General features: G+C 39.9%; 2 protein-coding genes across 2 annotated transcripts in view; one reads left to right on the forward strand and one right to left on the reverse strand.

The window, feature by feature from the left end:
* The window catches only part of KLHL15 (kelch like family member 15), a 50,217-nt gene extending 34,139 nt beyond the window's left edge, over positions 1 to 16,078 (forward strand). Inside the window, exon 4 of the transcript XR_014026422.1 lies at positions 15,860 to 16,078. The gene's annotated coding sequence lies outside the window, so the exon portion shown is untranslated. The remainder of the gene's footprint in view (positions 1 to 15,859) is intronic.
* Positions 2,202 to 25,802, reverse strand: LOC308667927 (uncharacterized protein CXorf58). Its single transcript, XM_081327546.1, has 9 exons — positions 25,663 to 25,802; positions 20,122 to 20,221; positions 17,071 to 17,165; positions 14,967 to 15,078; positions 12,289 to 12,420; positions 9,178 to 9,407; positions 7,558 to 7,699; positions 2,358 to 2,516; positions 2,202 to 2,267 (listed from the first exon to the last, which is right to left on the reverse strand). Exons 1-8 carry the CDS (start codon positions 25,722 to 25,724, stop codon positions 2,370 to 2,372), a joined length of 1,020 nt encoding a protein of 339 aa, XP_081183672.1. The 5' UTR covers positions 25,725 to 25,802; the 3' UTR covers positions 2,202 to 2,267; positions 2,358 to 2,369.
* Positions 25,803 to 25,853: the final 51 nt, after the last annotated feature.

Genomic DNA, 25,853 nt, shown 5'->3' on the forward strand with positions numbered 1-25,853 from the left:
ACAGAGATCGACTCCGAGGCCTCTCGTTTGTGGAGTCCCTCAGGGGTCAGTTCTCTCGCCTCTCCTGTTCAACATCTACATGAAACCGCTAGGTGAGATCATTCGTGGTTTTGGAGTAGGGTACCATCAGTATGCTGATGACACACAGCTTTTCATCTCAACTCCAAACAGCATCAGTGATGCCCTCGACGTGATGTCCCGTTGCCTGGAAGCGGTCCGGGAATGGATGGGGAGGAACAGGCTTCAACTCAACCTGGACAAGACTGAATGGCTGTACATACCGGCATGCCAGGATACTCAGAACGTTCCATCCCTTAACATCGGGGATGAGTTATTACCCCCTGTTGATAGGGCCCGCAACCTGGGTGTCCTCCTAGACTCACAGCTATCCTTGGAAGATCACATAGGAGCTGTGGCCAAGGGGGCCTTCACTCGGGTTCGACTGGTGCGCCAACTACGACCGTATCTGGACCTGGATGCCTTACGTACAGTCACCCATGCACTTGTGACCTCCCGCCTTGACTACTGTAACGCTCTCTACATGGGGCTGCCCTTGAGAGCCACTCGGAAGCTTCAACTGGTGCAGAGTGCAGCTGCACGAACACTTTTGGGGGCCTCCTGATACTCCCATATCACACCTCTCCTCCGTGAGCTGCACTGGCTTCCGGTTGCCTTCCGAGTGAAATTCAAGGTGCTAACAATGACATACAAAGCCCTACATAGCATGGGTCCGGATTACCTACGGGAGCACCTTCTGCCAACGTCAACACCCCTCCGTCCTGTGCGCTCCCACAGAGAGGGCCTCCTCAGGGTGCCACCGCTCAAAGAATGCCGGCTGGTGGCCCCCAGGGGGAGGGCATTCTCAGTGGGTGCGCCAACCCTCTGGAACTGCTTGCCTACCGAAATCCGGATGGCCCCTGACCTTCGCACCTTCCGGCGCGACTTAAAAACTTACCTGTTCCAGCAGTCCGGCCTGGCCTGATAGCTCTTGGGGTTTCATTTGTTTTTACTATTGTTTTTTACTATTGTTTAACTGTATACCTACCTTACCCTGTACACCGCCCCGAGTCCCTCGGGAGAAGGGCGGTATATAAAAACAAACAAACAAACAAATAAATAAATAAATAAATAAATAAATAAATAAATAAACTTAAAAGGGGAAACTAATATATGAGATAGACTCATTACATGCAAAGCAAGATAGTTCAAGCCGTGATTTGTCATAATTGTGATGATTATGGTGTGCAGCTCATGAAAACCCCAAATCCACAATCTCAGGAAATTAGAATATTGTGAAAAGGTGCAATATTCTAGGCTCAAAGTGTCCCACTCTAATCAGCTAATTAAGCCATAACACCTGCAAAGGGTTCCTGAGCCTTTAAATGGTCTCTCAGTCTGGTTCAGTAGGAATCACAATCATGGGGAAGACTGCTGACCTGACAGTTGTGCAGAAAACCATCATTGACACCCTCCATAAGGAGGGAAAGCCTCAAAAGGTAATTGCAAAATAAGTTGGATGTTGCCAAAGTGCTGTATCAAAGCACATTAATGGAAAGTTATGTGCAAGGGAAAGCACCAAAACCTGGTTCAATGACCGTGGGATTACTGTGCTTGATTGGCCAGCAAACTCGCCTGACCTGAACCCCATAGAGAATCTATGGGGCATTGCCAAGAGAAAGATGAGAGACATGAGACCAAACAATGCAGAAGAGCTGAAGGCCGCTATTGAAGCATCCTGGTCTTCCATAACACCTCAGCAGTGCCACAGGCTGATAGCTTCCATGCCACGCCGCATTGAGGCAGTAATTGCTGCAAAAGGGGCCCAAACCAAGTACTGAGTACATATGCATGCTTATACTTTTCAGAGGTCCGATATTGTTCTATGTACACTCCTTGTTTTATTGATTGCATGTAATATTATAATTTTCTGAGATTGTGGATTTGGGGTTTTTATGAGCTGCACGCCATAATCATCACAATTATGACAAATCACGGCTTGAACTATCTTGCTTTGCATGTAATGAGTCTATCTCATATATTACTTTCCCTTTTTAAGTTGCATTACTGAAATAAATGAACTTTTGCACGATATTCTAATTTTTCGAGTTTCACCTGTAGATACCTCAAGTTATTACTTGCAACAGATGTACTTTGGCTACATCACTTTATTCTCACATAGTATCACATCTTTCTATCAACAGTAGGAATTGTTAGGAATTTTCTAAAGCCAGAGAATTGTGTATATTCATCTTCTGCCATGGTTATGTCTGCAAAAAGAGCAAAAAAACTATAGGAAAAAACAATTTCAACTGTTGCTGCAACCATAATAGAAATGGTAGAAGCTTAAACAAAAATACATTTATCTCTGATTAATCTTCCCAAATATCTTCAGTTCGGAGTGATCTGGCCCAATCGTAAAGCATTACTGCTTCTTGTTCCCAGTCTTCATTAGAAAATTGATTTTCGGGCCCTGGATCTCCAGCTGAATCATCACTCAAAGAAGGACTGCTTAAGTCCTAAACAACAAAATATAAAGCAGCAAACGTCATAATTTGAAAGTGAAATCTAATATTATACATTTTAAACTAAATTCTTATTTTGCAGAGATTTTTAATACAAATGCAGCTATCTTGAGATTTATAATATAATTAAATTGTAGTTTTTCAAGATTTCAACCAAAATTAAGCACATTTTTTTCTCCTCAGAATTAAGCATTCTTTGAGCAATATATCCCTGAGACATGCAGTATTCTTGGATATAAAATTAATATGGCCACTGCAGCTCTGGAATTAAATTCTTAATATGTAAACGAAGTATTAGATGGGAGTATTTTTTTTAGTAAATGAAAACAACTAGAAATAACAAACAGGCACTGTACTTTATGGCCTTCTAACTCCTTTAGCCAGCACTGGTCATATAAGCATCTTTATGTAATAAAACAGATTGCATGTGTGTTTGTGCACATACGTTGCTTGCCCCTTATGTTATAGCTGTTATGCTAGAGGATGTATAGAGTGAGTTTCATATGGCTCACATGATCAGAAGGAAAAGACAGGTAATAGTTGGCTTAAAATGGAGCTGTGAACAATATTCTGAACCACTGCCCAACTTTTCTCACAGATAGCTTCTCTTATCTCTTGACTATTAATTGTCCTTGGGTGCCCTGAGATGATGTTGTCAAAGACTTTTTGAAAATTGAAGAACAGAATGTCATCAAGATGCCTGCTGACACTTTAAAAAAAAACTAGATTGGTGAGACAGGGTTTTCTTTCGATTACCAATTATATTGATTTTGTGGGAGCAGATGTTCAAGTAACCAGTTTATAATTTCCTGGATATTTCTTTGGAGCCTTTTTTAAAATTGGTGTCAGTGTCAGTTTAACTATTTTCCAGTTATTTGTAATGCAGAAAGCTATTGCCAAATACATAATGTTCTCCATACATGTGATATATCTTGGGATACGCTTCACTTGGAATCTGAAAAAAATCTATTTTAAATCATTTTAATTTACAACATAAAAAGAAATGCTGCATAACAAATTGTTAATGTCCTGCATTGTTATTACTTCCAAAATGTCTTTGGACCAAATGGATCCCATAATAATAATGATAATAATAATAATGATAATAATAATAATAATAATAATAATAATAATAATAATAATAATAATAATAATAATAATAATAATAAATAAATAATAATAATAATAATAATAATAATAATAATAATAATAATAATAATAATAATAATAATAATAATAATAATAATAATAATAATAATAATAATTTTATTTATATACCGCCCTTCTCCCGAAGGACTCAGGGCGGTGAACAGGGCAGATATATAAATAATACAAAAATACAAAAGTTAAAAAAAATTAAACATATGCCCAACTAAAAACAGTAAATACATATATTAAAAATGACAATAAAAACCCAACCCATCCCCCATCAGGCCAGGCCGGCTTGTTCAAATAAGAGTGTCTTCAGATCGCGACAGAAGGAGCGAAGGTCGGGCGCCATCCGGAGCTCAACCGGCAACCAATTCCATAGCTCCGGGGCGCCCACAGAGAAGGACCTCCCCCTGGGGGCCACCAATTGACATTCTCTGATCGGTGGCACCCTGAGGAGGCCCTCTCTGTGGGAGCGCACAGGGCGGAGGGAAGTTGATGCCGGCAGCAGGTGCTCCCTAAGGTACTCCGGACCCATGCCATGTAGGGCCTTAAACACCATTACCAGTACCTTGAATCTCACCCGGAAGACAACTGGTAACCAATGCAGCTCACGGAGCAGAGGTGTAACATGGGAGTATCGGGAGACTCCCAACACAACTCTCGCGGCTGCATTCTGTACCAGTTAGAGCCTCCGAGTGGTCCTCAAGGGCAGCCCCATGTAGAGAGCGTTGCAGTAGTCCAGACGAGAGGTCACGAACTCGTGAGTGACCGTACATAAGGCATCCCGGTCTAGATAGGGCCGCAACTGGCGCACCAGGCGAACCTGGGCGAAGGCCCCCCTAGTCACAGCTACTATATGGTCTTCCAGAGTGAGCCGTGAATCTAGGAGGACTCCCAGGTTGCGAGCCCTATCTACGGGGGGTAATAGTTCACCCCCCATGGAAAGAGATGGAATGTTCTGAATATCCCAGGATGCCGGTATGCACAGCCACTCAGTCTTGTCGGGGTTGAGTTGAAGTCTGTTCCTCCCCATCCAGACCCGAACCGCCTCCAGGCAACAGGCCATCACGTCGAGGGCATCACTGGGGTGGTTTGGGGTCGAAATAAAAAGCTGGGTATCATCGGCATACTGATGATACCCAACTCCAAAACCACGAATGATCTCACCCAGCGGTTTCATGTAGATGTTGAACAGGAGAGGCGAGAGGACCGACCCCTGAGGAACTCCACAAACGAGAGACCTCGAGGTCGACCTCTGCCCCCCTGCCAACACCGACTGCGAACGTCCCAGGAGATAGAAGGAGAACCACTGCAAATCCATGCCTCCCACTCCCAATCCCCTGAGACGCCGCAGCAGGATACCATGGTCGATGGTATCGAACGCCGCTGAGAGGTCTAATAGGACTAGGACAGAGGAATGTCCCCTGTCCCAAGCCCTCCATAAGCCTTAGAAAAAAAATAACGTTACCCCAGCTGAAACAATTTGGTCTGAAATTATGGTCGCTTTTCCAGGAAAAGGAATTGGGGAATATCATACTTAGAGATTATGCTGTGTGTACAATTATTAGGCAAGTGAGTATTTTGACCATATTATTATTTTCATGCATATTTTCCACCTCCAAGCTGTATAAACTTGAATGCTTAGTGGATATAAGCATATCAGATAATGTGTATTTGTGTAATGAGGGAGGGTGTGGCCTAAGGAGATCAACACCCTATATCAAGGTGTGCATAGTTATTAAGCAGCTTCTTTTCCTTAGGCAAAATGGGCCAAAAAAAGAGATTTAACTCACTCTGAATAGTCAAAAATTGTAAAGTCTTTCAGAGGAATGCAGCACTCTTGAAATTGCTAAGATATTGGGGTGTCATTACAGAACCATCAAATGTTTTGTTGCAAATAGTCAACAGTGTCTCAAGAAATGTGTTGAGAAAAAAAGATGCACATTAACTGCCAAAGATTTGAGAAGAATCAAATGTGAAGCTGCCAGGAACCCATTATCCTCCAATGCTGTCATATTCCAGAACTGCAACCTACCTGGAGTGTCCAGAAGTACAAGGTGTTCAGTGCTCAGAGACATGGTCAAGGTAAGCTAAGCTGACAGTAGGTTGGGAGTTCATTTTGAATCCATCTTCAACCCCAAAAGTTCCAGCTAGCTCATCTTTAATAATAACATCCCATACCAGTGCCCCACCTCCACCTTGCTGGCGTCTGAGTCGAAGTGGAACTCTGTGCTCTGTGCCTGTTACTGATCCAGCCATGGGCTGATCCATCTGGTTTGTCAAGAATCACTCTCATCTCATCCACAAAACTTTTGAAAAACCTGTCTTCAGATAGTTCTTGGCCCAGTCTTGCTGTTTCAACTTATGTGTCTTGTTCAGTGGAGGTCGGGTTTCAGCCTTTCTTACCTTGGCCATGTCTCTGAGCACTGAACACCTTGTACATCTGGGCAACTCCAGGTAGGCTGCAGTTCTGAAATATGACAGCACTGGAGGATAATGGCTTCCTGGTAGCTTCACGTTTGATTCTTCTCAAATCTTTGGCAGTTAATGTGCGTCTTTTTTTCTCAACGTTTCTTGCGACCCTGTTGACTATTGGCAACAAAACATTTGATAGTTCTGTGATCACAATATCTTAGCAATTTCAAGAGTGCTGCATCCCTCTGAAAGACTTTTTACAATTTTTGACATTTCCGAGTGAGTTAAATCTCTTTTTTGGCCCATTTTGCCTGAGGAAAAGAAGCTGCCTAATAATTATGCACAACTCGATATAGGGCGTTGCTCGCTTTAGGCCGCACCTTCCCTCGTTACACAAATACACATCACCTGATATGCTTATATCCACTAAGCATTCAAGTTTATACAGCTTGGAGGTCGAAAATATGCATGAAAATAATGATATGGTCAAAATACTCACTTGCCTAATAATTTTGCACACAATGTAGAAGGAAAAGAATACATCACAAACATGTCCTTTGTACCTCGTTATATTCACCTGAGATAGCTGGTGGCATTTCAAAATGCCAGATGTATCCACGAGTCCTAACTCCTTGTCTGCCTATATCAAAGTCTATACCAGGCTCCTGGAGACTGTATCCTGAATACTTTTCAGGATATTCATTCATTTATGTTACATCCCAGTCTCACTATCCTATATAACTCTTTGATTTATATCCTACATGTCACAACAAAGTAAACCATACAACATTGGAAAACTGTATAATATAGTTATAACAGATGAAGTTGAATTTGCAAAGGAAGAAGATAATGTATGAAGGTGTTGATGTTACTGAAACAATAAAAATGGGCTCTCAACTTCATTATCAGAACCAGGTCTATATAAAACAGTCTTATCACTAAGTAATAAATCCCACTGAAGTCAGAGTGAGTTCTTTTCAGCTAAAGACCATGATAAGAGTTGGAAAGGTTAGTTTTTACACTTTTCAGGCAAAAGGAGCTATCCTTGGCCAAATTGTGTAACAATGGTTTTGGAAGGTGGAAATTATTTTTTAATAATTTAATAATTTAATAATTTTTTAATAATTTGATTTATAACATGCTCAAATCATGTTATCACAACATTCATTGGCCAGCAAAGTGCCCCCCTTAAAAAGATGTTTTAGCAGGTTGAATAATTACAGTAAACAATTAGTCACAGCAGCTGTTTTATTCTCTTTTTTTTCAGGTGTGGATTTCATATAAAAGTATGCCATTCTATATACAGTACAATTAAACTATATCCTGCCATTTGAACACTCTACTAAAAGAACAGTTTTCAAAAACCTAGTGTTTGATTAAATCCTTTTAAAACATATTGATAGACCTCTAATGATCTAGCAGTACTATTCTAAATAGCAAATGTTCCATGTGCTTTATCCTTGCTCACCTCTTCTTTCACAACTTTATAAACTTTCTTCATTTTTGCAATCTTCTGTCTAGCTTGATAAGAGCGGCGCTGTGACATTCTCTGGGCTGCTTTTTGTTTTTGTCTTGATAGGGAAGTAGTTATGAAACCAGGTGACATAGACCTAGAAAAGAACTGGTGTTCTGAACATTATTTTCACAGATCCTACAGTGCAAATGCTACTATGGACAGGAAATGTCAATAAATATTAACATGAATACTGTGAAAACTACTATTTCTGTGCTCTGAAGTAGAGATGTATATAGCAACACTTATTGGTTTAACAGTCATTGGCTTATACCAGCCCTCTTTACATACATGCAGTGCACATAAAAAGGGAGTAACCACAGTCACAAAATTACACACGTTTTGAAGCTAATTAATATCACTAGAGATTCTTCCAGGAGGTCATATTGCTAACCTATTTTTTTCTTCCTATTAAGGAACATATGTGCAAATTTACACTGCTATTACTTTCTTGTCTCTCACTTCTGGAAAGCAGTGACTTAAGTGAATTCTATATATCTTTTCAGAAGTAGAAATATTAAACTTTCTAATAATATCCTAGGCACTATTTTCCCCCCAAATGATACCTCTAACTTGGGGGATGACACAACTGATGAAAATAAAAGAAATGGGAATACTTTTCTTCCTGTCGCAGGAATGCAGGGTTGTGCCTCTTTTTTAGAAACTATTGATGAATGCTCTTTTGTGAGTGTCTGTATATTTTCTTCCAGGGTGAGGCTATGAAAGCGATTGTTCAGTTCCAGAGAGACTTCATTGGAGTGGGCTACGGTAAATAGTAGGGGCTTTGCTCTTGTTTTCTTCTAAAAGAGATGTGTTTCCATTCGTCTTTAGGTACATATGTAGGCTCGTTTTTAGGGAAGCTGTTTATTCCCTATTGCAGGGGTGTCAAACTCAATTTCATTGAGGGCCGCATCAGCATTGCGGTTACCCCCAGGGTGGGCGTGGCCTACTGGGTGGGCATGGCCAGCTCTACGCATCAAGGGTGGCTATGGGGGCCTGGGCAGGAGTGGGACAGATCTGAGGGTCTCTGGCAGAAGGAGGGTCTCTGGGCCAGGGCCAAGGCAGTGGGGGCCGTTCCCTCACTGTTTCCAGGATGGCTTCGCGGGCCACATGAAACCACTCTGCAGGCCGGATCCGGCCCCCGGGCCTTGTGTTTGACATGTCTGCCCTATTGTGTTCAGTTTGGATGTATCAGTTTTCTTCTTTATGTTCATGTATTTTTTAGAAGCTGTTTGCTCTCTATTGTGTCTTTTGGTGTATGTTTTTTTATTACAACTGCAATTTTTTTTGTTTACAATTTATTTATAATTTCATTATATTGTTTTTGTCCTGTTTTTATAGCCACCCAAATAATATATTTGAGATGGACAGCCATATTAAAGAAAGAAAGAAAGAATATTAGTGGGTTAGGTTTAAGAAATTGCAGTGTTTGGGATTATATTGTAGTTACAAATAGGAACTCTTCTTCTCTTGGCAATAATTCTTATCTGTCTTTTAACAAATAAAAGGGAAAGGGAAAAAAGACATTCCAAAGAAAGCTAGTAATCAAATTTGGCAACCATTGACATTATTTACCTAATTTGACAAACAGCCAAGATTTGAGCACGACTTGTCTCTTCGTTCTGTGGTTTCAGCAACAGAAATGGAAGTTCGGCTCTAAGTCTAGCAGACAGCTTCCCAGACTGTGCATAATCCATGATGTCATACACTATCATTGCTCTAGGCCAATTTTCCAATGTCAGCCTTCTCCAATAATTATGTCTGCCACCATAATATGCTGGAGTTTCATCCATATGACTGGCATACTAGAAAGCCATAAGGAAACAACGTTTATGAAATGCTAATTATAATTCAGTTAAGTTTGGGTAGCTTAATTATAATTTATTCTGTTCATTTTTAAAATTTACATCACTGCCGATCTCACTTACATGTGATTCTCGGTGGCATATATAGTTAAACATAAGTAAAACCATAATCTTCTACCATTAAACACAATTAACACTTAAAACCTACGTTTAAAAAACAATAATAAAAAGAGGAGAATTCACTTTGGCAATATAGCTAATTAATAGGCTCCATGAGGTCCCAAAGCCTGATGCACATCCATATTTTAAGGGCTCTTCTGTAGACCAGAAAAGTTGGGGGCAATCTCACCTTGGATGGGAGGAAATGATGTATCAAAGGGTGGGTACAACAGCAGAAAAGACTCTTTTTCTGGCTCCTGCTAAACAAAGCTCCTTGCCTAATGGGACCCACAAAATGACCTTCTGCTGGACCTGATGGGATGGGTAAATGTAATTGGGGAGAGGTGGCCCCCTCAAATAACCTTGTCCCACTTGATATAGGGCTTTACAGGTTATACCAGCATCATGAATTGGGCTTGGAAGCAAACCGGCAGCCAGTCAGTCTTGCAGAGCAAAGGTGCAATCTGTACCAGTTGAAGCTTTTAGATGCTCTTCAAGGGCAGCCCCATGTAAAGCACATTTAGTAATCCATTTGAAAAGAGACTAGGCCAGACATGTCAAACACAAGGCCCAGGGGCCGGATCCGGCCCGCAAAGTGGTTTCATGTTGCCCACGAAGCCATCCTGGAAACAGTGAGGGAACGGCCCCCACTGCCTTGGCCCTGGCCCAGAGACCCTCCTTCCGCCAGAGACACTCAGATCTGTCCCACTCCTGCCCGGGCCCTCATAGGCACTCTTGATGCGAATGAGGTAGAGCTGGCCACGCCCACCCAGTAGGCTGTACGCACTCTAGCCACGCCCACCCAGTAGGCCACACCCACCCTGGCCACGCCCACCCGGCCCCCTGAGGGCAACCACAATGCTGATGTGGCCCTCAGTGAAATTGAGTTTGACACCCCTGGACTAGGCCATGAGTGACTGAGAGTAGGGCTTCCCAATACAGGAGTGGGTGCAACTGGTGCTTAACATGAAGCTGTGCAAAGGGGTTACTGGCCATTACTGACACCTGTTTTTTTGAGCAGGAGTTGTGAGTCCAGAAGGACTCCAGATTCTGCACCAGGTCTATTTAGGATAGTGCAATCCCATCCATCATCAAATATAGTAAATCCTCAGATAGAGAAGTTGCCAAAGCCACTTAGTCATTCCAGGGTTCAGTTGAAGTCTTTTGTTCCAGATCTCCACAGTTTCAAGGCAACAAAAGAAGACATGAATAGAATCACTTAGTTCTCTAAGCATGGAAATATATAACTGGGTATCATCAACACACTGACCTTATGAACCCCATGCTGACCCCATGCTGACAGATGATTTCACCCAGTAGATTCATATACCGTATTTTCCGGCGTATAAGACGACTGGGCGTATAAGACGACCCCCCCAACTTTTGAGATGATTTTCAAGATTTTTCGTCTTATACGCCGGAAAATCAGTGAGCCCGGGAAGGCACGCCCTCCCCTCTCTCTGTGGAGGAAGCAGGGCAGGCTGGCGTCTGGTGGAAGCCGGCAGGGCAGTCCTGCGCATGCGCGCACTCCCGGCTCCTAAGGAGTCCTCAAGGAGCCATGGCAGGCGCCTCACGCTCTTCCCTCTTGAGGCAGCATCGGCGGAGCCGTCTGGCGGGAGCCGGCAGGGCAGTCCTGCGCACACACGCGCTCCCCGGCTGTTAAGGAGCACTCCTTAGCAGCCGGGGAGTGCGCGCGTGTGCAGGACTGCCCTGCCGGCTCCCGCCCGACGCTCTTCCCTCTTGAGGCAGCATCGCTCCCCGGCTCCTAATGGAAAATTACCCCTGCAACTTGGGACCTTTCTTGTTGGGTTCTCCATTAATTTTCTGGGAAAGACAACAGAGAAGGTTGCAAAAGGCAATCACTAATTGTGGGATGTACGATAACTGGGTATAAATGTGAATGAGTTGCCAAGCAATCAGATCCCTATCATGTGACCAGAGGAATGCGGAGACAGCCTGAACTCTGAGCACCAGTTGTAACTATTATTGGAATGATAGCTGACTGAATGGCTATAGGTCAAGGACTACTTATAATGAGATGGGTGGAAAATATGACATCTACAGGTGGTCCATGATTTACAAACATAATAGGGACCAGTAAATTTCTCATTGTGGTAATGTGTCATTAACTGAGGCATCATGTCCAATTTTATGAACTTTTTTACTATATTTATTAAGCAACTCACACAGACATTAATCAAATCATACGGCACCTCACTGACTTTGCTTGTTGGAAGCCGGCTGGGAAGGTCACAAATAGTGATCACACAAACCAAGGATGCTACGACTGTCATAAATACATGCTGGTTCCAAATACCTGAATTTTGATCACGTGGCCACAGGGAAACTGCATTAGTCATAAGTGCAAGGACTCGTCATAAGTTACTTTTTTTAGTATTGTAACTTTGAATGGTTGCTTAACAAATGGTCCTGAGTCAAGGGTTATCTCTGTTTTCATCCCAAAATGTAAGATATGAAATGATAAATTTAAGTTATAGGAAGTAGATTTTGATTTAATATTAGGAAAAACAGCTAGAGCAGTTTAACAGTGGACCCATTTATCGCAAATGTTACAGGTCTTTTCATTAGAGCCATTCAAGAACTATGTATTGAAAATGCTTTTAATTTGGAACCTAAGGGGATTAGACTTGACTGAATGGAACTTTAGTATTTTTTTTAATTATATAATCCCATGTGATAGATAAATCTTAGCACTGCTTACTTGCATGTAATCTCTTATTGTAGCAATATCTATTTCATCTGTTATTCCATGCCTTTTATTCTGAAGTTCATCTTGAAGAATCTGATTATAATACGTCCGATATCCCATTAATTTGCAAGCATCAACAGCTGCCTAAAAATATTAGAAAATATAAATAACTGATAATAAATCACTAAGAATGAGTTCAGAATCCTAATGGAAAATATTCTTATTCCTACAATAAAAGGGCATTTCCTCTTCCCTCACAAATCTACCCCAACATCTAATTTAGCATATCATGGGGAGCCAATATGTTGAAAGCTTGATAACTCAATGTTCTCTCCCATACCATTTTTTGGGGGTGGGTGGGAGGGAGGGACAGAACTGGGTAAGATATGGTGACCATTTAAATTCTGCCTATTTAAGTTCCCATTTATCTGTTTGTGAAAACCTTTCTTTTTATTATTTTAAAACTATGGAATGAAATCCTTTGGAAATTATATTCAACTTGCACTTCTCTGCCTTCAGAAGAGCAACCAAGAAACAGCATATTTTAACTGTTACCACATTGCACCATATTTTAACTGTTTGTTCTCTATATTGCATTATTTTAAGTATTATTGATACTAAGCAATATTTTACTATCATTACTGAGTAGGAAAGCAGGATATAAATCAGGGGTGTCAAACTCAATTTCATTGAGGGCCACATCAGCATTGCGGTTGCCCTCGGTGGGCCGGGTGGGTATGGCCTGGGTGGGCGTGGCCTACTGGGTGGGCGTGGCTAGAGTGTGTATGGCCTACTGGGTGGGCATGGCCAGCTCTACAATGTTCGCATGAAGGGTGCCTATGGGGGCCTGGGCAGGAGTGGGACAGATCCGAGGGTCTCTGGCAGGCAGAGGGTCTCTGGGTCAGGGCCAAGGCAGTGGGGGCCGTTCCCTCACTGTTTCCAGGATGGCTTCGGGGGCCACATGAAACCACTTCGTGGGCCGTATCCGGCCCCCAGGCCTTGTGTTTGACATGTCTGATATAAATCAATTAAGTACAGTTTGAGGAATAAATAAGTGATTTTTGTTTTACTATCAATGTTTACATTTCTGAAGTAGTTATTTACCAAGCAATGTCTTGGCACTGCTGATATAGTTGGATTTCCATATTCATGTATTTTTGTGGTGGCAGTGGTAAAATTTATTATATTAATCTTTTACATCAGTGTTTCTCAACCTTGGTAACTTGAAGATGTATGGATTTCAACTCCCAGAATTTCCTAGCCACACATCTTCAAGTTGCCAAGGTTGAGAAACACCGTTTTTACATACGGGCCTGAAGTCATGCCTGTGCTGCCATTTCCTCCTCCTCCACTCTTGGCTTCCTCTTGCCAGTGCCAGGTAGAGGACTTGTTGAGCTGCTTATGCTCAGGTGGCCGGTAAAGCTGTCACCAAAATGGCTGCTAGAGGAAGTGGCGAGCACTCTCTTCTTCTCTCTCCCAGACTGGATGAATGTATTTTCTTTTTGGGACTTCAAGCCACGATTTTGCATTGTAGGTCACATCTGAAGTATACTGACACACATAAAAACATCTGGGGATATTTGAGCAAGAGTACAGATTTTTGTGGAATTTCACATATTTTTCAGGAAACATTGACTTTAACCCTTGAGAATTCAGATACAATTGTATTCCTAAAATAACTGTTTCTTTAAAAAAATGAATTCTTTCACCCTCAAGAACTACCCGTTAAAGAGTCTTATCAGATATATTAAAAAGTAAAGGCATCCTCAAATCATATTTGATAAAATATTAAATAATGCTTAAAATTGCATGTCATCACAAGTATGTTACATGTCTACTCCAACTGAAGTAACATATGATAGATATTAAACAAGCAAAAAAGTTTGGATAGTTGATATAGTTGGATTTCCATATTCATGTATTTTTGTGGTGGCAGTGGTAAAATTTATTATATTAATCTTTTACATCAGTGTTTCTCAACCTTGGTAACTTGAAGATGTATGGATTTCAACTCCCAGAATTTCCTAGCCACACATCTTCAAGTTGCCAAGGTTGAGAAACACCGTTTTTACATACGGGCCTGAAGTCATGCCTGTGCTGCCATTTCCTCCTCCTCCACTCTTGGCTTCCTCTTGCCAGTGCCAGGTAGAGGACTTGTTGAGCTGCTTATGCTCAGGTGGCCGGTAAAGCTGTCACCAAAATGGCTGCTAGAGGAAGTGGCGAGCACTCTCTTCTTCTCTCTCCCAGACTGGATGAATGTATTTTCTTTTTGGGACTTCAAGCCACGATTTTGCATTGTAGGTCACATCTGAAGTATACTGACACACATAAAAACATCTGGGGATATTTGAGCAAGAGTACAGATTTTTGTGGAATTTCACATATTTTTCAGGAAACATTGACTTTAACCCTTGAGAATTCAGATACAATTGTATTCCTAAAATAACTGTTTCTTTAAAAAAATGAATTCTTTCACCCTCAAGAACTACCCGTTAAAGAGTCTTATCAGATATATTAAAAAGTAAAGGCATCCTCAAATCATATTTGATAAAATATTAAATAATGCTTAAAATTGCATGTCATCACAAGTATGTTACATGTCTACTCCAACTGAAGTAACATATGATAGATATTAAACAAGCAAAAAAGTTTGGATAGATAGAAAATTATCAAAAACAACAGTAGATTACCTTACTTTCTGATGTTATTACTCTTTTCCCACTGATGTATTGGTTGGTTTGGGTTCCTGATTTACAAAATATTTTAAATATAATAAAAGGGGGGAAATCAGATCCAGCAAATCTGAAGGGAAGAAATATCAAAACTGAGTAACTATGCAATAGTGGTGAGTATCTGTAGCTCGGGTGTAGGATGAGGGTGAAGATTTGTTCTCCGAGCTTGTGGGTTGGTTTCTGAACGTTTCATTACCAGGCTAGGTAACATCTTCAGCAGCGTTTAGGAGATGTCAGTATCAATTTTCTTTTCTGTTTATAAGAAATTCTCACTGATGACTCACACCTGACCCATCACAAGACCCTTACTTGACACACCCATACCTGAAGAACACTGACACTGACATCCCCTGAACTCCACAGAAGATATTACCTAGCCTGGAAACAAAACATTTAAAGAACAAGCTTGGAAAACAAGCCTCCACCCTCATTGAGTAACTATTTTTATGGAAAATTTATTTTTTATGTTCTCCCTTAGAAGTCATAACTCATTTAAGTGTTTCCTATTCAAATAATATGATTAATAATTATTTAAAACATTTTTATGTGGCTGTACATTACGGCACCCAAAAGAACCACTTTTCTGATGTAAGCACAATGTAAAAATATATTACTTAAATGAGTCTGTTTTCTTTATGATAATTTGAGTCAGCATAGGTACTTTGTGCAAAAAATTCCTTTTGGTAATTGACTCTATTGCAGTAAATATTTTCCTGTTATGAAGAGAAATAATTTATATTTGTGCACATCCAATTCCTAAGAATTTAGTGAATGTCTCCCCTTTCTGAATTACAACTGTATAGAAAATTCTGAAAAATTAGGTTATCTCTCAGCTATCATGTTGTTGTTAGCTGCGAAGTCGTGTCCGACCCATCGCAACCCTATGGACAACGTTTCTCTAGGCCTTCCTGTCCTCTACCATCTTCTGGAGTCCATCTAAGCTCACGCCTACTGCTTCAGTGACTCCATCCAGCCACCTCATTCTCTGTCATCCCCTTCTTCTATTGCCCTCAATCTTTCCCAGCATTAGGTTCTTCTCCAGTGAGTCCTTCATTCTCAATAGGTGGCCAAAGTATTTGAGTTTTAGCTTCAGGATCTGGCCTTCTAAAGAGCAGTCAGGGTTGATCTCCTCTAGGACTGACCGATTTGATCACCTTGCAGTCCAAGGGACTCGCAGGAGTCTTCTCCAGCACCATAGTTCAAAGGCCTCAATTCTTTGGCGCTCAGCCTTTTTTATGGTCCAACTTTCACTGCCATACATTGCAACTGGGAAGACCATAGCCTTGACTATACGCACTTTTGTTGACAGGGTGATGTCTCTGCTTTTTAGTGTGCTGTCTAGATTTGTCATGGCTTTCCTCCCGAGGAGCAAGCGTCTTTTAATTTCTTGGCTACAGTCCCCATCTGCAGTGATGTTGGAGCACAGGAAAATAAAATCTGTCACTACCTCCATTTCTTCCCCATCTATTTGCCAGGAATTGAGAGGACCGGATGCCATTATCATAATAAAAACCAATTCTGAATGTACAGTATAACTCTTTCCTCATCTTTCTTGACAGTAAGTGATCGGTTTAATCAGATCAACGTATGTATGTGTTAAAGGCTATACACAGAAGTATATTTTTTAGCAAAAACAATCTAATGCCCATGTTCAGAAAAATTACTAAATAGAATCTATATATTTCAGACTTTCTGTTTGTAAATCTGAATATGCCCCTGTGGCATAAATAAATACTTTTGAAAATATTAAAGAACAAGGTATTAATCTCTCTTTCTTCACATTTCTTACCTTGCTATTTGTCTGGTTTCTACATTTCTCCTTAAATATAATCTGATCCATGCACTATGTTTGAACAATATGGTAAACAAAAGCACAATTGGCTTGAGAGTGTAGAATATAGTGGCTGTCACCCTAATACTGTGTGATTCTGCTGCCTATAAAATATAAATGGTGCTTAAAATGCACTGATTCCAGGGTACTTCTTTGTACACAAAAACACTGTCATGTTGACAAAAGTAATCTCATACAGAGAACCAAGGAAAATAAAAGTACTAATATTACCTGAATCGGACTTTATATTGAATAGTAGGTTCTTTAAGAAGTTCAGCTTCCAAAGGACTCACTCTTTTTAAAATGTCATAGCTAATACAACACTCCTGAAAGAAATACAGTATTTAACCAATAGATTTGCAACATTTTATTTACAGAAATGTTATGATTGTCGTGTACACAAATTGAGGTTAATAAGAGAAACAGAGAGGCAACAGTATACTTAAAATAGCCCAACATTTAGAAACTGAAATATTTGGGGGGGGGGAATTAACAAGCAAATAGCTCAATGATCACTCGGCATATTCAGTATTTATGCAGTTTTGAATATCACTGGGATGAGGATGTGGGAAAGAGAGGGTTATGGAAAATCCTGAAAGAAATCATATTATATCACTATTTGGAGGCATACTAAATAACATGATCCATACTACAATTTACAGCCCTAGTTTTCAATTTTTTCACTCAGAAAAAGAATATCTGCTTTTCAGTATATTTTAATTAGAATATTGAGGTATTTATTAGCACTAGATCGAAGACTACCAAAACATCCCATCTTTAGGCAAAAGAACAGTAATTGAAGCATGATAAGATAATGCTGTTCAACTCTAAAAATAAATTTTGCAATTTGTAATAATTACAAACATAAGGCAGAGATAGGTGACCAAGGCTGCATTATTTTCAGTGGAACAAAAGGCACGAGACGATGCAAAAAACCTAAATATATAACATATATAAGAAAGACTGAGGCTTTAAAAAAAACCTTGGGGATATTTTATTTTTTATACTATGTAAAAATTAATTCAGAATATGTACTATAATTTAAATGCTTCCTGTTGCAATTGTTGGGAAACAGAATAATTGGTTTCTTACTGCCAATAAATGATTGGTGAAGATAAATCATTACTTTCCCGTTACTAATGGCAGAAACCCTCACAAAATTTGTAGAGGATTGCTGGAAGGAAAGAAGAAACTGTGGTAGAGGAAGTCAAGCTATTCTCCACAGCACCTGAAGCTAGGACAAGAAGCAACGGATGGAAACTAATCAAAGAGAGAAGCAACCTAGAACTAATGAGAAATTTCCTGACAGTTAGAACAATTAATCAGTGGAGCAACCTGCCTCCAGAAGCAGTAAATGCTCCAACACTGGAAGTTTTTAAGAAGAGACTGGACAGCCATTTGTCTGAAATGGTATAGGGTTTCCTGCCTGAGCAGGGGGTTGGACTAGATGACCTCCAAGATCCCTTCCAACTCTATTATAGTAGTTGTTGTTGTCATTGTCATTATCATCGTCATCATCATCATTATTATATGCAGGGGAATGCAACTGATGTCACTATCAAGCCATAAAGCCTAGCCAAAATACTGAATACATATATATAGGTTGCAGGTCTATATCCCTGGGGAGCATATGATGTTGCAAAGGTACAATACTGCACTAAACTGTATTTTGAATGGTGACAGGTAAAGCTCAGATATGGATCTGTTTTAATTATTAAAATAAATTTATCCTTTCCTTTTGCTTGTTGTCTCTGAATCTGCAATGCAAATGTTATTCTATATCTTTGAAATCCATTGAGCTATTAATTTAGCTCAAATATCTGTTTTCTGTTAGCTGTTTAGGAGGGTTTTTTTTAAAAAAAAATCCCATCCCAGAATGTCATGTTCTTTATGTATCTGAAGCTATTGCTTTTACATGTCTCTTAAATGGAGAAATTTGGGGAAAAATCTGTTTTATTCTTATATCTTTACAGTAAAAATGCTAACTTTAAAAAAAACAAAATTAAAGCTGAATATTCAATAAAAAAATCCAATATTTTATTTCTAACCAAAATAAGATAAATAATAAATTTATCTCAGTATTGCATGGTGCTAAATACTGGGTTCTGCCGTACTTCTCCTAGAGCAGGGGTGTCAAACTGGTGGCCCATGGGCGGATGCATCAAGTGCAGGCCATGCCCACCCCGGCTCCGCAAAGGCAAAAAAGGTCACAATATGTCACATGACGCGATCGAGTTTGACACACATGTTCTAGGGAATCAGAATGAATCTTTAGAATTCTAGAGACAGTTTAATCTAAGTTTATCTAGGTTTAATGCTGACTGGAACCCTGTAGTGACGTGTGAAACTGAAAAAAAATGAAATTATAATAAGAGAGGTTAATTTACATTTATACTTAAAAATGCTATAAAAAAATTGGAAGTCATTTTTTATATTTCTTTTTTGCATTTTTTTTGTTCTTTTCTTATTTTTTTTAATTTTCGTCCTCCTTGGTTCTTGTTAATTTTATCTTTCCTTTTTAAATTTATATTTTTACACACACAAACGCACACACGCATGCACCCAAACCTTCAGAATTTTAATTTTCTAGACAGCATTGAATTCTGTAGCCTGTAACCTAAAGGGAAGATTCAGATTTTCATGTGATTGGGAACCTTCAACAGAATCAGGGAAAATGGTAAAATAATTGGATGGCACAAAAAATGAATCTGGAAAAAAAACATGGCATCTAGCTGAGAAATAAAAAGTGTTGAGGTAAACCTTATTTAGACATCAGGCACCATTTGTCAAAACAAATTTTTATCTGACCTGATAAGCAATTGTGATAGAGTCTGGATATGTTTTTAAGAGTTCTGACTTTAGAATACCAGCTTTGAACACATGTGCTGGAACAATGCTATTTCATTCAATCCTTCAACACGTGTGGATCTCTGCTTCGTAACTCACTGAATTTGTCCTTGGATGCTGTTTTTGCTTCATGTTTTATGATTCTTTGGAAACTTTTGCCTGATATCTGACCTGGATTTCAATTTAGTTGTTCAACAGCCTCTTGACATAGCTTGCCACTGATGGTAGTTATGCTGTTTCTACAACTTTGATATTACAAAGCAAGACAGAATCTTTTATACATCAGAAATTTTTACATTATGTGAACACAACTAATATGTCTACAGATAGGGGAACTATATTACAGTAAAACAGGGCGTATGGAAAGAAAAAGAAGTTAAGGGGTAAAACCATAATGCTACATTTAGTCAGGCATTACTGTGTACATGACCATACCGCTGCACGAATTGTGTGTTTCAGAAGTTTAAATAGTCTTTTTGTCATGTGCATCCACCATCTCTTTTGAATTTGTACAGCTGCTTGCTCTCTTTTAACCCTGGTGAAAAAAAGTAAATGTTACCAGCTTTGCGTACCACTGTACGATATTTAAACTTTAAAATATTGGGAAATTATTTGAACAGACAACTCAGAAAAGTCAGATATTTCTAGATTGAAATTATTAGTAATAGGTCAGACATTCCTATATTGTTCGTTATTCATAAACCTTAGATGAGATACATATAAGATACATATACACAACTTCAATAATATTCAGAACAAATGCAGAATGAAGTCAAATGAGTGAGGTGAAATGGAATGCCCCAAGACCTTGGACCAGTCTCAGATAGTATGTAAGGTCTTGCCTCAGCTAGCCCTCCCAAGAAAGCAGAACTCTTGAGACAGGCATCATCTCAAAAGGAACTTTTATTGAGAGACAGTGACAGCAAGAAAGCAAAGCAAGACCTAGTATTTTCCCATGTGAAACGTTACATTAAAGCATCCCTTACAGCAGGGGTGTCAAACTCAATTTCATTGAGGGCCGCATCAGCACTGCGGTTGCCCTCAGGGGGCTGGGTGGGTATGGCCAGGGTGGGCGTGGCCTACTGGGTGGGTGTGGCTAGAGTGCGTATGGCCTACTGGGTGGGCATGGCCAGCTCTACATCATTTGCATCAAGGGTGCCTATGGGGGCCTGGGCAGGAGTGGGACAGATCTGAAGGTCTCTGGCAGAAGGAGGGTCTCTGGGCCAGGGCCAAGGCAGTGGGGGCCGTTCCCTCACTGTTTCCAGGATGGCTTTGCGGGCCACATGAAACCACTTCGCGGGCTGTATCCAGCCCCCGGGCCTTGTGTTTGACATGTCTGCCTTACAGAGCCCACCCCAACGGCCAAAAGTCCAGTTTGATTTTACCCAATCCTCAGGTGCAAAGTTGTAATGGGAACCAAATTGATAAGCGCAGTTTCCAGGCACCATTCTCAGGGGTTTGGTTTCCTCTCGGCCTCTTGATCTCCTTCCCTCGGTGCGGAGCTAAGACAAATGGCCCAGGGCACATTCCTTCTTTCATTTACACCCCATCCCAGTGTTGTGACTCAGGGCCAGCCTGTGGTTTCGGCAGCCGGCTCAGATGTGTCGGATGACTCAGATGAGGGGGAGGAGGACCGTGTGGGAGACGAACCGGTTGATGATGGCGTGGAGGCTTGGCAGAGTTCCCAGCCGGGGCCCTCTTCTCAGCTGCGTGAGCCCGATAGTGCGGAAGATGATGACCCACAGCTGGCCCTGTTCAAGGACGCCCGACGCAGGAGGCAGTCGAGCAGGAACAAACAAAGAAAGAATGTGGGACTCCTCGGGAGGAGGCACAGGGAGACCACGCCCTGAGCTCTCTATAAAAGGAGTGTTTGGGGAGGGGCTGGTTGCTGAAAGCAACTTTTCCGCTTGAGAAGACAAGCTCTAGTGTTTTTGTTAACTGCGTAATTAAATCTTGGCAGATGCCTTTTAGCCTTGGACGCTCTCCAGTCTCTTCTTTCTGAATAGGGGTTTGCCTTACTCAAGGCCAGAAGAGGGCTGGTTCAGAACACCCAGGCTCCCCATCCCAGCAGAATAGCAGAGCATCTTCCTCCCAACAGAATGGCAGACCCGAACATAGAAAGAAAAGCCATATAGTAAATGAGGGTCTGACATAGTATTTCTTGTCTTTACATGGTATCATTTTTATCCTTCCTTTAACTAGAAAATTGGGAAAGTGAAAAGATATAGCTTTCTGACTGATACATCTAAACTGACTAGCCATACTTTTCAGAAAAACTGAGATGTAATTATTTTAGGCATTTTATCTCGAGAGATATAGTAACTATAATGCTTTGTGGTATTGATTTTTATGTGACTTTATTCCATTTATATTCCAAGCCAGTCCTTTCCCAATATTTATTGAATTTTTTTTACATCCTGTTTTCCCATTTTTCTTTTCATATTTTTTTCCTTTTCATGTTTTTGTTTTGACTTAGTTTGTCTAGATTAGTCAGTTGGTCGGTCAGTCAGGTACTTTATCTCACACTATTATAATCTTAATTGCATATGATTTGTAATGATAATCTATATTTTCAATAAATAGGAAAATGATGACTGTATAGAAAGATAAGTAGGAATAAGGGGAATAATTTATGAATTAAAAGATATATTTATGATTTCTTGGAACTGATGTAAGACATTTCCCTGAGAGGAGAGGCACATGGAGATAGTTATTAAAACATACTTCTTTGATACTTCTTTTTCCTTTGATCTCATTTCAGTCAGTTGCTAGATCATGCAATAAAACTGTCTCACTATTTAAAAAAATAGGTCTCCTGTCTCTCCCTCACAATTTCTTTCTTTCGTATCAGTGTCTATCCATATCTGTCAAATTATTTTAGCTTTCCTGATCACCTGAATGCCAGTGTCCATCTCCACCTACCCTTTCACTCCATTATTTCTTACTATATGTTCTTTGATATATGGACTAGTCATGCCAGTGTATGATTTTGTATTTTTCCATTCAGTGTCAAATCCCTTCCAACAGTTCCACAAAACCATAAAGCACCTTTAATTATTAAATTATTCCCAATGTTACTGTTCACTTTTCTATGTGAGCATTTTTTTCATCTTTATTACAAATATAGAAATAACTTTCTATACTCACTGGAAATGTATTTATTTATTATTCATTACAAATTACTGCAGTGTTAAAAATTTAAATAGAAGAATTGCCATATATTTTAGCTGCTTTAGAATAACACTCCACTATCCTGATTTCTGATTTTTTTTACCATATTAAGCATGGTATTTCATTTTTATCATCATCATCACCATCATCATCATCATCAAAATAGTATTATTTGGAATTTTAGGCTTCATTATTAGCATTTTAAAAAGTGATATTAGCATTTTAACCTGGCATCTGCACCTCTTTTCTAACTTCAGGAAAATATTTTTTTTTGTTAGCCAAGGCCATTTCTACTGATATGGGAGAACTTGTCTTTTCAGCACTTTAAGCAATATGACTTGTTGCACAGTCAGCCAGATGTTTAGACTGGATTTGTCATTTTTAACAACTTAAAAAAGGACTTAGGATACGCAGATATTAATGTTTCACTGTGTTGAATATATCATGGCAGGATATATGTTCCAAGTAAAGCTGCATTTTGCAATTGACTGAAGGTGATTTTGTCAATGCCGATGGTATTAAAGTGGTGCACCAATTGTTTTGGGATTGCATTCAAGGCACCTAATAGTATTATATGGTTAATCACACAGTCAGCCAGATGTTCAGACTAATTTGGCATTTTTATCCACCTATCGAGTCCTTCCCAAGGACCTGGGACAGGCAGATGTTGATGTTTGATGGTATTTTTTCAAGATGTAAGCTGTCCTGAGTAAAGCTGTCTTTTGCAATTGACTGATATTAAATTTATTAATGCCAATGGTGTTCAAGTGGTACTCCAGTTGTTTGGGATTGTAACCAAGGCACCTATTACGATTGGTACTACCTTTGCTTTCTTTTCAAATATCCTTTTCTTGTTGGGTTTGATCTGTAATAACAGATCATTATTTCTGTTTTCTATCTCTGTATATTTGCAATGGGCAAACACCTTTTCTTCCAGCATTTCTACAGCTGCTGGCCTGGTTGTTCAGCCAACAGTCCTGAGTCATGTAGCCCATTTTTCACCAGATGTCCAAGAACTCCAACACCTAGTGTGGTCTTTGTTGATTGGGCAATGATTGAGCCAGTATGGGATTCCGTAATTTACATCTCACCATATTTTTTATGAGAGACACACTCTTTGTCTAACTCCTCTGATGAGATCTATCCAGTATAGCTGAACACCTGGCATAATTCTCTGAAGTATCTTCCTCAGAGCACACAAGCCCCACATAGTGGCTTGCTGAGGGTCAAGGTGGTATTATTGTTGTTGTTGTTGTTGTTATTATTCGCATATCTCAAGAGTTTGAGACTGAACGGAGCAGAACAGTATTCTGAAAGTCCTTGAATACACTTAACAGAACAACAGAGTTGGAAGGGACCTTGGTGTTCCAACTCCCTGCTCAGGCAGAATACAAATTCAGACAAATGGTTATCCACTCTCTTCTTAAAAACCTCCAATGTTGGAACACCCACAACTTCCAGAGCCAAGTCATTTCACTGATTAATTGTTTTAACTGTCAGGAAATTTCTCCTTAGTTCTAAGTTGCTTCTTTTCTTGATTAGTTTCCATCCACTGCTTCTTATCCTGCTTTCAGGTGCTTTAGAGAATAAGTTGACCCCCTCTTCTTTGTGGCAGTCCCTTGCAAGTCTTAAGAATGGTACAAACTCAGATGGGAAAGAATAACGTAACCCATAAATGTGCCACTTGTGGAATGTTATGTAGAATCAGTCTTTTCTACCGTTTAAGTTTTTCACTAAGATGATTAAAGGCCTGGAGACTAAAACATATGAAGTACAGGTTGCAGGATTTGGGTTTGGCTAGTCTAGAGAAAAGGACTAGGGGGGACCTGATAGCAGTATTCTAGTATTTGAGAGATTGCCACAAAGAGGAGGGGTCAACTTATTTTCCAAAGCACCAGAGGGCAGGAGAAGAAACAATGAATGGAAACTAATCAAGGACAGAAGCAACCTGGAATTAAGGAGAAACTTACTAACAGTGAGAACAATTAACCAGTGGAACAGCTTGCCATCAGACGTTGTGGGTGCTTCATCACTGAAGGTTTTTAAAAAGAGACTGGACAGTCACTTGTCTGAAATGGTATAGGGTCTCCTGCTTGAGATGGGGGCTGGACTAGAAGATCTCCAAGGCCCCTTCCAGTTCTATTCTGATTGCTTGATTGATCAATGTTTTTTATTGTTTCATTTGCTTTCTGACGTATTATATATAACAAATGTCATTTGTTTCCGTAGTTTCTATATCCTATTAAAATACTTGATTCTCCCCTTAATAAATGTTTTTTGCTTTGCTTGATTACTTGGTGATTCCTATTTTCAGGTGGGCAAAGAAGCCTCTTTGTGTCTCTCTCAAATTCAGGCATCAACTGAATTGTTTTTAAATTTTGCCTTGTAAACCGCCCTGAGTCCTTTGGGAATAGGGCAGTATATAAACCAAATAAATAAATAAATAAATAAATAAATAAATAAATAAATAAATAAATAAATAAATAAATAAATAAATAAATAAATAAATAAATAAATAAATAAATAAATAAATAAATAAATAAATAAATTTCTTATCAGTTCCGCGCCACAATCGGGGTCCCTGAATTTAGAGGCAACAAAGTAAGTTCAATTTCCCTGCTGGAAAGAAGACGATTGATTTTTATTTGTAGGGAAGTGTGCTAGATCGAACGTATAGCTTATACGATTTTGTGAACTACAAAGAGAACAAGTTGTCGTTCACAACAGACTTCAAAACCTGGTTAGGCTATTATCCCTATCTCACATTAGAGTCGAACTCCTGGAATAACAGGGAGGGAGATTTACCTCTGGTTTTCCTTTTCCTTTTCCTTTAGGACGGAAGGCGATAAGGGCGTATCGTTCCACATCGTACCTCACTTTCGCTCGAAGACCCGTTTTCTCAGCATCTTCAGTCCAACCGCTTCTAGCGGTTGCCTAGATACTAGACGCTCGACACACAACAGAAAGCATGACAGACAAAACCCGCCCCCGAATAG

Source organism: Vipera berus, assembly GCF_964194415.1.
Source record: "Vipera berus genome assembly, chromosome: 4".
Lineage (NCBI taxonomy): Eukaryota > Metazoa > Chordata > Lepidosauria > Squamata > Viperidae > Vipera > Vipera berus.

What these genes read in the sequence shown, in the direction of transcription:
- LOC308667927 (XM_081327546.1), bottom strand. Translation starts at nt 25,724, where the DNA reads ATGTGGAACGATACGCCCTTATCGCCTTCCGTCCTAAAGGAAAAGGAA. An exon ending in TAATAACATCAGAAAGTAAG is followed by an intron (nt 12,421 to 14,966) that starts GTAATCTACTGT and finishes TAATATTTTTAG; the next exon opens with GCAGCTGTTGATGCTTGCAA. An exon ending in CAATAAGAGATTACATGCAA is followed by an intron (nt 9,408 to 12,288) that starts GTAAGCAGTGCT and finishes ATGGCTTTCTAG; the next exon opens with TATGCCAGTCATATGGATGA.